At 48.4% G+C, this 17391-nt stretch overlaps 1 protein-coding gene across 1 annotated transcript; it reads right to left on the reverse strand.

Annotated features, from left to right (window-relative positions):
- Positions 1-6241: 6241 nt before the first annotated feature.
- LOC105495045 (phosphatidylethanolamine binding protein 1) lies at positions 6242-16192 on the reverse strand. Its single transcript, XM_011764193.2, has 4 exons — positions 15906-16192; positions 14102-14211; positions 12983-13083; positions 6242-7242 (listed from the first exon to the last, which is right to left on the reverse strand). Exons 1-4 carry the CDS (start codon positions 16038-16040, stop codon positions 7025-7027), a joined length of 564 nt encoding a protein of 187 aa, XP_011762495.2. The 5' UTR covers positions 16041-16192; the 3' UTR covers positions 6242-7024.
- Between the last annotated feature and the right edge of the window lie 1199 nt (positions 16193-17391).

A 17391-nucleotide genomic window follows, 5' to 3' on the forward strand; every position in this document is an offset into this window, starting at 1 on the left:
TCGCCTTGCTGTGTTATTGTAGCAGGAGGTTTCCCTTCTAGGTTCACCAGTGCACAATTCAGAGGGACAGCCACCCTCGTGAAACTGTTCTCCACAGCCTCGGTGAGTCAAAGAGGAGCCATTCAAGACTTTCAGGTAAAGCTGCGTCTTCCAAGTTCTTCTATGGGGCCGAAGATAGCATTGCACCATTCGATGTGGGCTCATGGTCAACGGCACCTTTCTGTCCTAAAGAATAGAAGGCATCCGCGCGCACACACACACACACACACACAAAACCCCCCACGCGCCAGTCGTGCATAGAAGCATGCATTGCTGAAGAGAGAAATTGGGCACCCTTAAAGGAAAGCAGGCTGGGGAGAAGGCACCATAACCAAATATTTGAAATGATCCCATGTAATATTAGACCCCGCCTCCCCTCATATTCTGCTTTTATTAGAATAATTTTACATGTAAAACAATGAGATAGTAAAAAATACAAAATTTCAGGGATATGATTTGGGGGTCAGGACAATCTCAGTAAGATCCCATATGCTTAAGGCTGTATCAGGCTTGTCCAACCCACCTTATTTTGTTGTTACTCTGTTTTGTTTTAGGCTTTTGGCAGCCTGAGGCTATGGTTTTTGGTTTCCGTGTCTAGTGATACATGGAAAAGGGGGATGAGGAAGGGGCTTTACTGGCCCAACCAGAAACAGAAGCTAAGAACCCATGACTGTGTTCTCTCCCTTGGACACCCCTGGAAATTGCTCTTTAGAATAAGATGACCTGGGATGGGCCCAGCACTTTGGGAGGCTGAGGTGGGTGGATCACCTGAGGTCAGGAGTTCAAGACCAGCCTGGCCAACATGGTGAAACCCCGTCTCTACATTGTATTGTAATTAAAATACAAAAAATAAGCTGGGTGTGGTGATGGGTGCCTGTAGTCCCAGCTACTTGGGAGGCTGAGACTGGAGAATCGCTTGAACCCGGGAGGCAGAGGCCGCAGTGAGCCAAGATCGTGCCATTGCACATCAGCCCGGGCAACAAGAGTGAAACTCCGTCTCAAAAAAAAAGAAGTACGATGACCTGAAGATCATTCTTGTTTCCTACAGGATGTTCATGTGTCAGAGACAAATGTGACCAGTCATGTTCACAATGATAGGCTAAAGCAGAAAGGTATACTCATAAAATTAAAAAATAATTACCAACATGGGTTAATCCCAACCGTAAAACCTTTTGTAACTCACACTCAGTGATAATTGTGTTTCCTAAATAGCTCTGTTCATTGGAGTTTCTATATTAGGTACATCTGAAAATAATACTGGAAAGGGCTAGAAAGAAGACATGTAATGAAGAGAAACAGATACCATGGATGGCGTGCTTACGCTTGCCACGTGACAGAACACTAGGATTTCACAGATGAAGAAATAAGCTCACGCCAGAGTAAGTGGCGGGGTGGGGTCTGAATCGAGACCCGTCTGATCTATATCCAAAGGGTATTCCATCTTCGGTAGGGTAGGAAAGCTTCCTGTAGCCTATTTCATCCATTTCTCACTGTGGTGAAAAAAGTCTAGCTAGTTTGGGAAAGGGCTCTATGTCTGAGACTGTAGGTGCTATCTTTAGAAAAGGTCTCGGTGGCTCACAGCTGGAATCCCAGCACTTTGGGAGACCGAGGTGGGGGGATCACCTGGGGTCAGGAGTTTGAGACCAGCCTGGCCAACATGGTGAAACCCTGTCTCTACTAAAAATATGAAAATCAGCCGGGCGTGGTGGTGGGTGCCTATAATCCCAGCTACTCGGGAGGCTGAGATAGGAGAATTGCTTGAACCCGGGAGGCGGAGATTGCAGTGAGCCAAGATTGTAGCACTGCACTTCAGCCTGGGCAACAGAGCGAGACTCGGTTTCAAAAAAAAAAAAAGGTCCCACTGCACAGTCGTCAGGGATGTGTCCCAGGGCAGTTAACAGGAAACAGGGATGTGGGTCCCTGCTCCTAACACCTGCTATGGACAGAGTTGTCCAACTCCTCCTAGTACCTGCCTGAGGAGGCAGTAAGGAAGGCAGGGGGACTAGGAAGGCTGAGGCAGGAGAATCGCTTGAACCCAGGAGGTGGAGGCTGCAGTGAGGAAACAGGCCTGAGGAAACTGGGCTTTTGTACTTTATTCTTATATGACAATCAGGCCAAGTTTAGTCATTTACATACATTAACTATTAATCCCAACAAAAGATGATTTTGTCCTCCAACAACCGTGTGAGATAAATAAGGCGGGCTGACAACCCCCTGCAAACCTGATTTTCTTTTCAAATGAGGAAGCTGGAATTTGTGACCCAGTGGGCCTGGTGGTTATGAGCTGGACCTTGAGGACAGAGCTGAGTTCAGAATGGGGGTCACCCACTTCCTAGCCACCCTTGGGCAAGTTCGCATCACATACCAGTTGAAGAAGGGAAACATGGCATCACCCTTCTTTCTAAGATGACTATTGCCTTCTCATATATATGTATTTTTTTCTCTTTAGTACCACGTTAGTATTAATATGTTTTTTTCTTTTTTTTTTTTCTTTTTTTTTTTTAGATGGAGTCTCACTCTGTCACCCAGGTTGGAGTGCAGTGATGCGATCTTGGCTCACTGCAACCTCCACCTCCCAGGTTTAAGCAATTCTGCCTCTGCCTCCCACGTAGCTGGAATTACAGGTGCCCACCACCATGCCAGGCTAACTTTTGTATTTTTAGTAGAGATGGGGTTTCACCATGTCGGCCAGACTGGTCTTGAACTCCTGGCCTCAAGTGATCCACTCGCCTCAGCTTCCCAAAGTGCTGGGATTACAGGTGTGAATCACCGCGCCGGGCCAGTATTGATAGATTTTTCTTTTTATGTTAATTTCTTTTGCATTTATTTTACCTTCTTTGGTTGGTTTGTTCACCTTATTCTGAATCATTTGAGTCTGTACCTGTTTTAGACAAGGAAACTAACAGATCATTATAGTTCCTCATTAATCTGCAGACTTTGAAAAAGGACTTGTGGTTATCAAAATGTCTCATTAAAACAGAAGTTTAGAGAAAAACTATATGATTTTAAATATGCGTAAATATCAAATTGTCAAAATGTTTGAGAAGACTGATAAGAGTATGAAAAAGTAGGTACTTTTTTTTTTTTTGAAATGGAGTCTCGCTCTGTCACCCAGGCTGGGGTGCAGTGGCGCCATCTCGGCTGACTGCCAAGCTCCACCTCCCGGGTTCATGCCATTCTCCTGCCTCAGCCTCTCGAGTAGCTGGGACTACAGGCGCCCGCCACCACACCCGGCTAGTTTTTTGTATTTTTAGTAGAGATGGAGTTTCTCGGTGTTAGCCAGGATGGTCTCGATCTCCTGACCTCGTGATCCACTCGCCTCGGCCTCCCAAATTGCGCCCAAATTACAGGCGCCCGCCACCATGCCTGGCCAATTTCTGTATGTTTAGTAGAGACGGGTTTCATCATATTGGTCAAGCTGGTCTCGAGCTCCTGACCTCAGGTGATCTACCTGCCTCTGCCTCCCAAAGTGCTGGGATTACAGGCGTGAGCCACCGTGCCCGGCCAAAAGTAGGTAATTTCATACGCCACTGACATGAATATAATCAGTGTGATCTCTGCGAAGAATGGTTTCTCAGTATCAGAATTGAAAATGAGCCTGGGCAACACAGGGAGAGCCCATATCTACTAAAAAAAAAAAAAAAAATGAACTGTATATGGTGGCACAGACCTGTAGTCCCAGCTATTTGGGTGGCTGAGGTGGGAGGATCCCCTGAGCCCAGGAAGCAGAGGCTGCAGTGAGCTGTGAGCCACCGCACTCCAGCCTGAGCAACGGAAAGAGACCCCGTCTCAAAAAAAAAAAAAAAAAAAAACTGAAAATGTATATATCCTTTGACCTAATTATTTCAATACTTGGAATTCACCCTACAAAATTACTTGAAAAAGCATTGTATACATATAAATGGTCACTGAAGCACTGTTTATAATAGCAAACAACCAGAAATAACCTATCACCCAAGGGGGCTGGTTAAATACATCATAGAACATATATAAGATCAAATATTTGCTTCAGATAACATTTGTGGTGAATGCCAGGTGCAGTGACTCGCACCTGTAATCCCAGCACTTTGGGAGGCCCAGGCGGGCAGATCACTTGAGGTCAGGAGTTCTAAGCCAGCCTGGCCAACATGGCAAAACCCTGTCTCTATTAAAAAATACAAAACAAACTAGCCAGGCATGGTGGTGCAAGCCTGCAGGAGAATTGCTTGAACCCAGGAGGTGGAGGTTGCAATGAGCTGAGATCGTGCCATTGCCCTCCAGCCTCAGTGACAGAGCAAGACTCCGTTTCAAAACAAACAAAACAAAACATTTGTGGTGACTTGTTAACTGAAGATTCATTAGCTTGGGGAAAAAAAAAAAAAGGCAGAACAATGTATGCCAGTATCTAGAGTAAGACTTTTTAGAATAAATATGTAGATATATGCTGATACATATATTTGTATTTACCAATAACTAAATGGAAGGTAGGAGACATTTTCTTCCTATAGCGCACAACTTGTCTAACCATGTAGGTGTATCACACTTTACTTTTTTTTTTTTTTTTTGAGATAGGCTCTTGCTCTGTTGCCCAGGATGGAGTGCAGTGGTGCAATCACGGCTCCCTGCAGCCTTGACCCCCTCACCTCAAGTGATCCTCCCACCTCAGCCTCCCTAGTAGCTGGGACTACAGGAGCCAGTCCACACATCGGGCTAACTTTTGCATTTTTTACAGACAGGGGTTTCACCATGTTGCCCAGGCTGGTGATCTGCCCCACCTTGGCCTCACAAAGTGCTGGGATTACAGGTGTGAGCCTCCATGCCCAGTCTTTACATTTATTTTCAAGGTCAAGGTCAACAGGATAGTTTTTTTTTTTCTTTTTTTTTTTTTTTTTTTTTGAGATGGAGTTTCACTCTGTCGCCCAGGCTGGAGTACAATGGCGTGATCACGGCTCACTGCAACCTCGCCTCCCAGGTTCATGTGATTCTCCCGCCTCAGCCTCCTCAGTAGCTGGGATTACAAGCGCCCACCACCATGTCCAGCTAATGTTTGTATTTTTAGTAGAGACAGTGTTTTACCATGTTGGCCAGGCTGGTCTTGAACTCCTGACCTCAGCTGATCCGCCCACCTCAGCCTCCCGAAGTGCTGGGATAACAGGCGCGAGCCACGGCGCCCGGCCGGCAGTTGTTTTCTTTATAACTTGTGTTCAGCAAAATCTTATTATGTAAAAAATGAATTTTAAAACTCTAAAGTAAAAAAAAAAAAAAAGAAAAAACGTCCAGGCTTGGCATGGTGGCTCACACCTGTAATCCCAGCACTTTCGAAGGCCAAAGCCGGTCAGGAGGTCAGGAGTTCGAGAGCCGCCTGGCCAACATGGCAAAACTCCTTTTCTACTAAAAATACAAAATTCGCTGGGCGTGGTGGCACATGCCTGTAATCCCAGCTACTCAGGAGGCTGAGGCAGGAGAATCACTTGAACCCACCCAGGAGGTGGAGGTTGCAGTGAGCCGAGATCGGCCTGGGTGACAGGGCAAGACTCTATCTCAAAAAAATAAAAAAACAAGAAAACTTACATCTACCTTATGTGCTTCCAGCGAGGCAACATTTTCAAGTTTTTTCAGAAAAAAAAACTACTGCAGTGAAAGATGGGGAAGCGCCAGTCATTAGCGCCTGTCAGGCCTGATTCAGGATCCCCCCTTTCCATTGCAGACACCAAATCAGTGATTTGCACCTTCAAACACCTCCTTTCCTTTCTTTTGGTACAATCAGATGGCATGAGACCGTGACCTTCTCACCCTCCTACCCTGCGCACCTCTTTGGTGCTGATCCTCTGTGGAGAACACACGAGAACGGAAAGTGCAGGCTACTTCTTAGGCATTGTTACCGTGTCCGCACCAGACTTCACCAAGCGGGACGGTTTGCAGCCGGCTTCTTCAGAACATCCTACTCAGGTCAAAAGGACCACTTGAAGCAAAGGTGCTTTTTGGGCAAGACGACTCGGCCTCACGTTTTATGATTTTTTTTTTTTAGAAACCTCAAGTCTAACGGTTTGCTCCTACTGTGGGTTAATGGCACATGTAGAGGCACGGACCCTCCGTACGGCCCCTGAAACAAGTCCCAGCCATTACTTGCTGGTCACGGAGACGACTCACCCTGAGAGACTTTGACTTCCCAGGCTTATGAAACCCACACCCAATAGGACAAAACATCCGGGGACTCGGTTCCTCCATTCAGGTTTCTATTTTTATTCAACTATAAGCAAACAGCACAATTAATGCAACATTCAGCGATTCCAGACCAGCTTTTCTGACCCCCATGAGAACGATCAATTTAACAGACAAAGATGTAAGGATTCCTCCCCTAAGCTGTCAGCGAGCGCTGCTGCTGGTCTCCATGGCCACGTCCCAACGGCAGCAAAGCTACTCTTCCTCCTGCCTCTTCCAGGACTGCTCTTTAAAGGGGACACAGCGACATGCTGATGCCTGTCGAGGCATCTGAGATGTACCGTGTTGGGGGTCAGCCTCAATGCCAGCCTCTGCTTGTCTAGGTGAGCGACATCACCATAAAAACACATTGTGTACCATTCTGGACTCAGGTTCACAAAGGCAGAGGCAACCAATCTTTTTTTTTTTTTCAACCTCCCTTAAAGATTATTTGACGCTTTGCTCTGTCACTATAGAACTGGTCTTTCCCCACCACCCCCCCCCGATTTTTTCTTTTTTACATTCTGGGTTGCTATTTTCAGATGAACAATTTGATGACCCCATCACAGTACCAACATATCCCCCAAAACGAAGTTCAAATTTGATCAAAACATAAATCAGAGTGAGTGAGTAAAATTAGAAAGGTCAGGCAGCAGGAAAAGCCACCCTCAAACACCATCTGACTGGCCAGGTGTCGTCTGTGCCAAGGGGGGCAGGAAGAGGAGAAATCTATTATACATGCAACACTGAACTAGGGAACAGGGCTTGGGGCCTTCAGGACACTTCAGATCCCCAAGCTAACCCCCTACTTCCCAGACAGCTGCTCGTACAGTTTGGGCACATAGTCGTCCCACTCGGCCTGGTAACACGCGCCGGCCACCGGGGCCCCGAGCTCGTACTTTTTACGGAAGGACGCCACCTTGAATTTGCCACGGTGGTCTCCAGATCGGTTGCTGAGGATGGGCTCGTCACACTTTAGTGGCCTGGCCTGCTCGTAAACCAGCCAGACGTAGCGATGGAGGCCTGTGGGGAGAGGCAGAGGGAAGATGTACACACAGCCCAGCACTTGAGATGGGGACATCACTGGTTTTTATCGAATGTTTCAACATGGAGGCACCCAGACCACACCATTTACAAGGAGGACACCAAGGGTCCAGACAGGTATTTGGTACAAATTAACATTTAATGGCAATTAACATATTAATGGCAAAAACCGCAATTACTTTTGCCACCAACCTAATAGAATGTGTTAGGCCCCTGCTGTAACGTGTAAAGCCCAAGCCCTTAGTTCCAGCCTCTCCTGGCCTGTGGGATCTGGCCTCTGCACCCCCTTATCCTCGCCTCCCACGAGGCTCTGTGCTCTTCATTCACCCCACTTCAGGCTCCCAGCCAATCTCAAGTCACCACCCACCACCTCCGATCAGAACACCCGTTTCACTTCTGTCAGGTATGAGAACCCAATTAAGGACAAAGCAAATCAATGACTAGGGCCCACCATACCACAATCGAGCCTCCAGAATAAAGAAGAACATTTTCTTTCTATCTCCAAAACTTACTTCCTTAGAAAACTGGAGACCTACTTTGACGTGACCCAAACTCACTTTAAGCAGCTTTCTACAAGCTTCAATGATATACTGGATGCAAATAGGTACCATGAGCTTTTTTTGTAAAAGTAGGTTTTGTTTTCTTTTTTAAAGTGGGTTTTGTTTTTGTTTTTGTTTTTGTTTTGAGATGGAGTCTCACTCTCTTGCCTAGGTGTGGAGTGCAGTGGCATGATCTTGGCTCACTGCAACCTCAGCCTCCCAGATTCAAGTGATTCTCCTGCCTCAGTCTCCTGAGTAGCTGGGATTACAGGTATGCACCACCACGCCCAGCTTTTTTTTTTTTTTTTTTAATATTTTTAGTAGAGACCAGGTTTCACCATGTTGGCGAAACTCCTGACCTCAAGTGATCTGCCCACCTAAGCCTCCCAAAGTGCTGGGATTACAGCTGTGAGCCACTGCCCCAGCCAGAACAAATTTATTATTATTATTATTATTATTTTTTGAGACAGGGTCTTGCTCTGTTGCCCAGGCTGGAGTGCAGTGGCATGATCTTGGCTCACTGCAAGCTCCGCCTCCCGGGTTCGCACCATTCTCCTGCCTCAGCCTCCCAAGTAGCTGGGACTACAGGAGCCCGCCACCTCGCCTGACTAATTTTTTGTATTTTTAGTAGAGATGGGGTTTCACCGTGTTAGCCAGGATGGTCTCAATCTCCTGACCTCATGATCCGCCCACCTCAGCCTCCCAAAGTGCTGGGATTACAGGCTTGAGCCACCACACCTGGCCAAAAAAGTTATTTTTAAAAAAGTTCTTTAAATGTTTGCACACCGATGTTCAATGCAGCAGTATTCACAATAGCCAAGAAGCAGAAGCAACTCGACTGTCCACTGATGGCTGAATGGATGATCAGAATGTGGTTTATACACACAACAGAATATTATCCAGCCTTTTATTTTTTCTTTACTCCTCTGTGTTACTCTAGGACTATTCAGCCTTAAAAAGAAATTCAGACACATGCTACACCAGAGAAGAACCTTGAGAACATTACATTAGTGAAATTAGCCAGTCAAGACAAATATTGTACAATTCCACGAGGTACGTAAAATAGACAAACACTGCAACAGAAAGCGGAATGATGGCTGCCAGGGCTAGGGGAAGGGAAACGGGGAGGTGTTGTTCAATGGGGACAGGGTTTCTGTTGGGGAAGATGAAAAATCTAGAGATCTGTTTCACAACAATGTGAACTCAGTGGCCGGGCACGGTAGCTCAGGCCTATAATCCCAGGACTTTGGGAGGCCAGGATGGGAGGGTCGCCTGAGCCCAGCAGGAGGAATTTGAGACCAGTTTGGGCAATATGGTGAAACCACATCTCTACCAGAAACAGAAAAATTCACTGGATGTGGCAGCCTGTGCCTGTGGTCCCAGCTTCTCGGGAGCCTGAGGTGGGAGGGTTGCCTGAGCCCAGGAGGTGAGCTGAGCCCTGCAGTGAGCTGAAAACATGCCACTGCGCTCCAGCCTAGGGGACAGAGTAAGACCCTATCTCTAAAAAAATAAAATAAAATAAAACCCAGTGTGAATGTAGTTAACACTACTGCAGTGTACACTTAAAAATGGTTAGGATGGAGGGGGTGCGGTGGCTCACGCCTGTAATCCCAGCACTTTGAGAGGCTAAGGCAGGTGGATCCCTTGTCAGGAGTTTGAGACCAGCTTTGCCAAGATGGTGAAACCCCGTCTCTACTAAAAATACAAAAATTAGCCAGGCGTGGTGGCGCGTGCCTCTAATCCTAGCTACTCAGGAGGCAGAGGTGGGAAGATCACTTGAACCTGGGAGGTGGAGGCTGAAGTGAGATGGGATCACACCACTGCACTCCACCCTCAAAAAAAGGGTTAAGGTGGTAAATTTTGCCAGGCATGGTGGCTCTTGCCTGTAATCCCAGCATTTTGGGAGGCCAAGGCAGGCAGATCACCTGAGGTCGGGAGTTTGAGACCAGCCTGACCAACATGGAGAAACCCCGTCTCTACTAAAAATACAAAATTAGCCAGGTGTGGTGGCACATGCCTGTAATCCCGGCTACTCGGGAGGCTGAGGCAGGAGAATTGCTTGAACCTGGGAGGCGGAGGTTGTCGTGAGCCAAGACGGCACCGCTGCACTCCAGCCTGGGCATAAGAGTGAAACTCTGTCTCAAAAACCAACCAAACAAACAAAAAGATGGTAAATTTTATATGTTTTTATGAGCGTTAAAAAAAATAGCTTTCAAAAAGCAAGTAAAGCAAGTTACAAAACAAGAATGGTCATAAGGACATTAAAACCTCATTAGTCATCAGGGTGATGAACAGTAAAACCACAAAATGGCTTTTTTTTTTTTTTTTTTTTTTTTGAGAAGGACTCTCACTCTGTCGCCAAGGCTGGAGTGCAGTGGCGCAATCTTAGCTCACTTCAAGTTCCGCCTCCCTGGTCACACCATTCTATGCCTCAGCCTCCTGAGTAGCTAGGATTACAGGCGCCCGCCACCATGGCCGGCTAATTTTTTGTATTTTTAGTAGAGATGGGGTTTCACCGTGTTAGCCAGGATGGTCTCGATCTCCTGACCTCGTTATTCGCCCACTTCGGCCTCCTGAAGTGCTGGGATTACAGGTGTGAGCCACCGCGCTTGGCCTAAATGGCACCATTTTACACTCACTTAAGTGTTTAAAGTCAAAAAGACCAGGCTGGGCATGGTGGCTTACACCTGTAATCCCAGCATTTTCGGAGGCCAAGGCGGGCAGATCACAAGGTCAGGAGATCAAGACCATCCTGGCTAACACAGTGAAATCTTGTCTCTACTAAAAATACAAAAAATTAGCCGGGCATGGTGCTGGGCGCCTGTAGCCCCAGCTACTTGGGAGGCTGAGGCAGGAGAATGGCATAAACTCAGGAGGCGGAGCTTGAAGTGAGCTGAGATGGCGCCACTGCACTCCAGCCTGGGCGACAGAGCGAGACTCTGTATCAAAAAGGAAAAAAAAAAAAGACTGACAACACCTAATGCTGGCATGGAGCTACAAGGATGTTATATGCTCTACTGAAACTTTCAGATATTGCTGATCAGAGTATAAAGTTTTCTTTTTCTTTTTTCTTTAAGACAGGATCTCTATCACCAAGCCCCGAATGCAGTGGTGTGATCACAGCACACTGCAGCTAAAGTATAACATTTTCAACCATTTGGAGAACCTTGGGGAAATTTCCATGACTAACAATTCTACTCTTCAGTATTCACCCAAGAAAAATGGAAACACCTGCCTACAAAATGACAAGAATGTATACACACAAGAATATATGGCGGGCTAGGCACGGTGGCTCACACCTGTAATCCCAGCACTTTGGGAGGCCGAGCCGGGCAGATCATCTGAGGTCAGGAGTTCAAGACCAGCCTGGAACATGGAGAAACCCTGTCTATACTAAAAATACAAAAATTAGCTGGGCGTGGTGGCATCTGCCTGTCATCCCAGCTACTTAGGAGGCTAAGGCAGGAGAATCATTTGAACCCAGGAGGTGGAGGTTGCAATGAGCTGAGATCAAGCCATTGCAATACAGCCTGGGAGACAGAGCGAGACTCCATCTCAGAAAAAAAAAAAAAAGGAAAAAGAATAGTGAAAGTGATTTATGGAGACAGGAGTCAGAATATGGTTAGCTCTGGGGGAATTTAAGTAAAAAGGTCACATGAGAACTTGCTGGAGGATGGAAATGTCATCTATCTTTCCAATGGCTGGTACCTTCCATGGGTGTAGGCATTGATCACATTTGCTGACTGAACCCTTCCGATCTGTGCATTTTGTTACATGTAAATTATACCATACTACGAGAATATGGAAAAAGCAACAACAAGAAAATGAGTTACTGAGGCTTTTTTTAAAAATGAGAACACAGCTCTTACTTGAGAGAACTGCTTTATTCTCATGGGTAAGCTTCCCATAATTAAGCTGCCTAATTTTATAACTGCCCTAGACAACTTAATAGGTCCCTGGGAAATCTGTCCCTTTACCATCTACTATGCATATGTGAGAGGGTTTAAAGGCATCTGAAGCTTCCCGGTCTCCAGAGAAAACAAGATCCCGTGACCAACTGTCCATGTCAGGGATGTTCTTATACCCCTTCATGTTAACTCCTGGCTGGATAAGCTGTACGAAAGCTAGGATTGTGACAGTCCCACCAAATGGAAACATCCTGCACTGAACACCAGGCAGTAAGAATGCATCTCTCACCATCAGCTTAGGCAGCACTTACCCAACCTGGAAAGTTTCAATATGGTGGCCTTTCTCTTTCTATCTCTAGATGTCTACATGTATTTTATATGTAATAGCTATAACACGATACAACACAATACAATGAGTGTGTGTGTGTCTTCAATATAGTTCTGCTGAAGTCTTCCAAATCTTTTTTCAATATACCAAGCTAGACTTTTTCAGAAAGAGGGAGCAAAAAATGAATGCAGAAGGCAACCTTATATAGTTAATTTGGAAACTGATCATTTCTGAAATTTTTTATAGAATTAGCAACTCAAAGATCACCCCGGGCAAAGGCTTGAGATAGTTTAACTGTGTATTCCACCCAGCGCAGCCCCAAAAGGCCATGCTAAGCTTTCCGCAACAGTGATTCCCTCTCACCGACTTCCCTGCTTGCTAAAGGGCTAGGGATGCAGAGGCCACTCCACACAGAGGCCACTCCACACATCTGTCCAGAACCCAAGGCTCTAGCCACCTGACACTCCTGCAGGTGTGAATGTGTGCCCTGAAGGCAGCTGTCCTACAGGTGAGCTGAGATGCTATTTCCAGCAGGGTTAAGGGCTCTCAAAAGAAAAGAAAAAAGGCCAGGCGCGGTGGCTCACGCCTGTAATCCCTGCACTTTGGGAAGCCAAGGCAGGCGGATCATGAGGTCAGGAGATCAAGACCATCCTGGCTAACACGGTGAAACCCCGTGTCAACTAAAAATACAAAAACTAGCTGGGCGAGGTGGCGGGCGCCTGTAGTCCCAGCTACTCAGGAGGCTGAGGCTTCAGAATGGCATGAACCCAGGAGGTGGAGCTTGCAGTGAGCCGAGATGGCGCCACTGCACTCCAGCCTGGGTGACAGAGTGAGACTCCGTCTCAAAAAAAAAAAAAGAAAAGAAAAGAAAAAAGCACTGAGCCAATCCGAATGTGCACCCGAGCTCCCTCCCAACCCTCCCACCAAAAACCACCTTTACTAACCTGTGCCCTTGGGAGGCCCTGAGCCCACATAATCGGAGAGGACTGTGCCACTGCTGATGTCATTGCCCTTCATGTTGACCACCAGGAAATGATGCCATTCCCTGCACGAAGAAACACGGGATGTCAGCACCACAGAAGATCAGGAACACTCACTGCACAGCCAGCAACGGGGCATCGAGAACATGCGGGGTGCCAGAACACTGGCATCGAGAACATGCGGGGTGCCAGAACACTGCCGCAAACAACAGTCCTCACTTTCTCAGAGGCTGGCACGAACCTCAGGGGTTTGCAGAAGAGCAGACCCAGCCCCTCCCACCCTCTTTTTCTAGAGCAAAGGTCAGCAAACTTTCCATTAAAAGCCCAGAGAATAAACGTGTTAAGCTGTGGGGGCCGCAGTCTCTGCCGCAACTATTCAACTTGGCCTCGGCAGCACGAAAGCAGCCACAGATGACACACGGCTGTGCTCCAATAAAACATAACTGATGGACACTGACACGTAAATTTTGTCTAATTTCCACATCAGAAAGTACTATTCTTCTTTCAATTTTTCACCGATCATTTAAAAATGGTAAAACCAGGCCGGGCGCGGTGGCTCACACCTGTAATCCCAGCACTTTGGGAGACTGAGGCGGGCAGATCACCTGAGGTCAGGAGTTCGAGAGCAGCCTGGCCAACATGGTGAAACCCTGTCTGTACTAAAAATACAAAAATTAGCCAGGCATGGTGGTGGGTGCCTGTAATTCCAGCTACTCAGGAGGCTGAGGCATAAGAATCACTTGAACCCGGGAGGTGGAGGTTGCAGTGAGCCAAGATCATGCCACTGCACTGCAGCCTGGGTGACTGACTGAGACTCTGTCTCAAAAAAATAAAAAATAAAAATGTAAAAACCATTCTTAGCTCATGGGGCCGTACAAAAACAAGCCACAGGTAGATATGGCTCTCGGCTGTGAGTTACAGATACCCGCTGTAGGGGGCGAAAGGGCAGGAAAGGCATTCTCTGGCTTAAGCATGGGTGGGGGGATCCCAAACCAGGTCTACTTCTCCATGTCCAGCAAGGAACTTACACCCGATAAGTCATGCCTGCATGACCTGCTCTTCCTCGTCTTTCCCAACTCTCACCTGTATTTGGGATCCTTCCTGCTGGGAGCATCCGGGTCTGTCAGGACCAAGGTGTAGAGCTTCCCTGAATCAAGACCATCCCACGAAATGCTGGTGGGTCTATTCTTAACCTGTATGAAGGAATCAGTTTGGAGTAAAAAAGTCAGAAATGCTGAAGAAACTGGCTGGGTGTGGTGGCTCACGCCTGTAATCCCAGCACTTTGGGAGGCCCAGAAGAGAGGATCACTTGAGGTCAGGGGTTTGAGACCAGCCTGGCCAACACGGTGAAACCCGTCTCTACTAAAAATTCAAAAATTAGCTGGGCGTGGTGGCGGGCACCTGTAATCCCAGCTACTCGGGAGGCCGAGGTGGTGGGAGGATTGCTTGAGCTGGGGAGGCAGAGGCTGCAGTGAGCCAAGCTCACCCCACTGCACTCCAGACTGGGCGACAGAGTGAGACTCTGTCTCGAAAAAAAAGAGAAATCCTGAAGAAACCGATACTCTTTCTTTGATCTCAGACTCTTCAAAGACAAAACGGAATAGATTTTTAATAAAATCAACGACCCCGTATTGACTGTAAGAGCCAGGAGCTGGAGTTTTATATACATCATTTATCTTATTTATTTATTTTGAGACCAGGTCTCCTTCTGTCCCCCAGGCCGCAGTGTAGTGACGCTATCAAGGCTCACTGTAGCCTCAACCTCCAGGGAGGGCTCAATCGATCCTCCCACCTCAGCCTCCTGAGTAGCTGGGAACTACAGGCTCACACCATCACGCCTGGCCATTTTTTTTTTTTTAGAGTTGGGGTCTTACTATGTTGCCCAGGCTGTGTATTATTTCAGTCCCAACAACACCACGGGGCTAGTGTCCCAGCACACTATTAACAGAAACAGATGAGGCTGGGATTCCAACCCTGGCACTGAGTCCCCCTCCCAAGGACACCCTTACATTGTCTGTCCGGAATCACAGGGTTTCTGGATTTGGTGATCACGAGGCTACCTGGGGCCTGCTAAAGTGAAATCTGCATTAACGTTTCAAAGTGCAAAGAAAAGGAGAAAGCCAAGGTGGTGAGACGGGGGCAGGGAAAGGGAGGCTATGTTAGATGGCCACTTCATATGTAAACATCCAAAAAATTTAAATTCTGTGAACATCAAAAACAATGTAAGGTCGGGACAGTTTATTTAACACTGTTGCCCGGAGCTTCATAACCAACTAGCAGTGGCGTCTGCAAATCTAGTTTCTTCACTTTCAGCAGCCCCAGCCCCGTGGACGTGGGAGGTCAAACAGCAAAACTAAACCGTCGCCCTCCAGCGTTCCGGCTGCACGCTGTCGACCGATTTAACAAAAGAGAAATCGGCTGGCGCGCTCATCGCCAGTTACATAATGCGTCACAGGCTCTCAGCCCTCCAAAACGAGGCCTAAAATGCTGACGCCCTAGGGGAAGCTCTGGGGGCGGGGGCGTCCGAACGGCCACAGTCTACTCCGTTTCGGGGACGTCCCTCTCCAGCGCCCTGCCCCGTTGAGGGAGAGGGGGATCCGGCCTGTTTCCGGACCTAGGCCCCTCTTGGGCCCGAAGCCCGGGAAAAGTGAATGAATTTCTGCTGCAGGCCGAACCTGCCTGGCCACGCCACAGGCCAGGTTCCCGGTGCTCGAGGTGGCCCCCAGGCATGGGACACGGACCCCGGTACCTCTGCCCTGGGGGGCCTCGACACACGCAGGCTGAACCTCCCCACCGCCCCTGGCCCTGTCTCCGCTGGGTCCCACCCAGGCGGCCGTCACAGGCCTCCGTGCCGGGCCGCTTGCTGCACGCCCGCCGCCCGGTGTACCTGAGTGGGCGTCAGCACTTTGCCCAGCTCGTCCAACGCCGCCCCGGCGTAGGTGACATGCAGCGGGTGCTGCGGCTGCTCGTCCACTTCTTGCAGGCTCAAGGGCCCGGACCACTTGCTGAGGTCCACCGGCATGGCGAGGCCAAGCAAAGCGTGCAGCCGGGCGTGCCGCGGCAGGCTAGGCGCGGGCGGCAGCGGCAGGCTAGGCGCAGGCGGCAGCAGCGACACGGAGGCCTCAGCGAACTGACCCGGGAAGGCGCAGAACCAGCCACCAAGCGAGAGCACGCGCCCCAGCCACCGCCCGCCCCGCGCACCGCCCCGCGCCACGCCCACCGCTGCCTGGCCTCTGATTGGCCGAAGCTGGCAGAGCAGGGCCGCTCGCGCTCCTGGGTCCATGCAACCTGCTCCGGGTGGCAGCCGAGTTCTCGGGAACCGCGGCTTGGCCTGCGAGGCTATTGTTTCAAGAAATGAAAATAAAGGGCGCCCTGGAATAGGTCCGCCTAAGAGAGAGGTTCGTGCCTTACAAAGTGTCGCGCTGAAAAAAAAAAAAAAAAAGCAATTGAGTTCGCCTTGGTTTCGTTTTGGTTTTCTTAATTTTTTGTATGATTCTTTGCTCCACTTTCCAAGTTCAGCAGTGTGGCCTGGCTCATACCTATATCGCCAGCACGTTGGGAGGCCAAAGCAGGAGGATCGCTTGAGCCCAGGAGTTTGAGACCATCCTGGACAACATAGCAAGACCCCATCTTTACAGAAAACTTAAAAAAAAAAAAAAAAAAAAAAAAAAGCTAGACATAGTGGTGCATGCCTGTAGTCCTGGCTACTCCGGAGTCTGGGGCGGGAGAATCACTTTTTTTTTTTTTTTCTGAGATGGAGTCTTGCTCTGTTGCCCAGGCTGGAGTGCAGTGGCACGATCTCGGCTCATTGCAAGCTCCGCCTCCCGGGTTCACACCATTCTCCTGCCTCAGCCTCCCAAGTAGCTGGGACTACAGGCGCCCGCCACCACGCCTGGCTAATTTTTTGTATTTTCAGTAGAGACGTGGTTTCACCATGTTAGCCAGGATGGTCTGGATCTCCTGACCTCGTGATCCGCCCGCCTCGGCCTCCCAAAGTGCTGGGATTACAGGCATGGGCCACAGCGCCCGGCCGATCACTTCTTGAATCCAGGAGTTTGAGGCCACGGTGAGCTACGATCTTGCCACTGCACTCCTGTCTGCGCTTCAGAGTGAGACCACATCTTCACACACACACACATACACACACACACCAAATTCAGAAACTGTAAGGCCTTGCTTTTCTCTTGCACTTCTTAAAACGAGCCAGATTCTCTGTATTTTCACACAAGATCACTTGTCATGGTAATTGCCTGGTGAGAGCACCTGAGTGAACTTTTGAGCATTTAAATATATGGGGAAATGTATTTGTCCGTTTTCTCCACTCAAAATTCGTCCTCACAAAAGTCCTGAGAAATGTTTGGGTTTTGTTTTTT

The sequence above is a fragment of the Macaca nemestrina genome, chromosome 10 (assembly GCF_043159975.1).
Source record: "Macaca nemestrina isolate mMacNem1 chromosome 10, mMacNem.hap1, whole genome shotgun sequence".
In the NCBI taxonomy this organism is placed as follows: domain Eukaryota; kingdom Metazoa; phylum Chordata; class Mammalia; order Primates; family Cercopithecidae; genus Macaca; species Macaca nemestrina.

Bases quoted from the DNA above. Each gene is read 5' to 3' on its own strand.
- LOC105495045 (XM_011764193.2), bottom strand. From the start codon at position 16,040: ATGCCGGTGGACCTCAGCAAGTGGTCCGGGCCCTTGAGCCTGCAAGAA. The intron at 13,084-14,101 runs GTGAGAGTTGGG...TTCTTCGTGCAG, and splicing joins AGGAAGGATCCCAAATACAG to GGAATGGCATCATTTCCTGG. The intron at 7,243-12,982 runs GTTAGTAAAGGT...CTCTCCCCACAG, and splicing joins AGGGCCTCCCAAGGGCACAG to GCCTCCATCGCTACGTCTGG.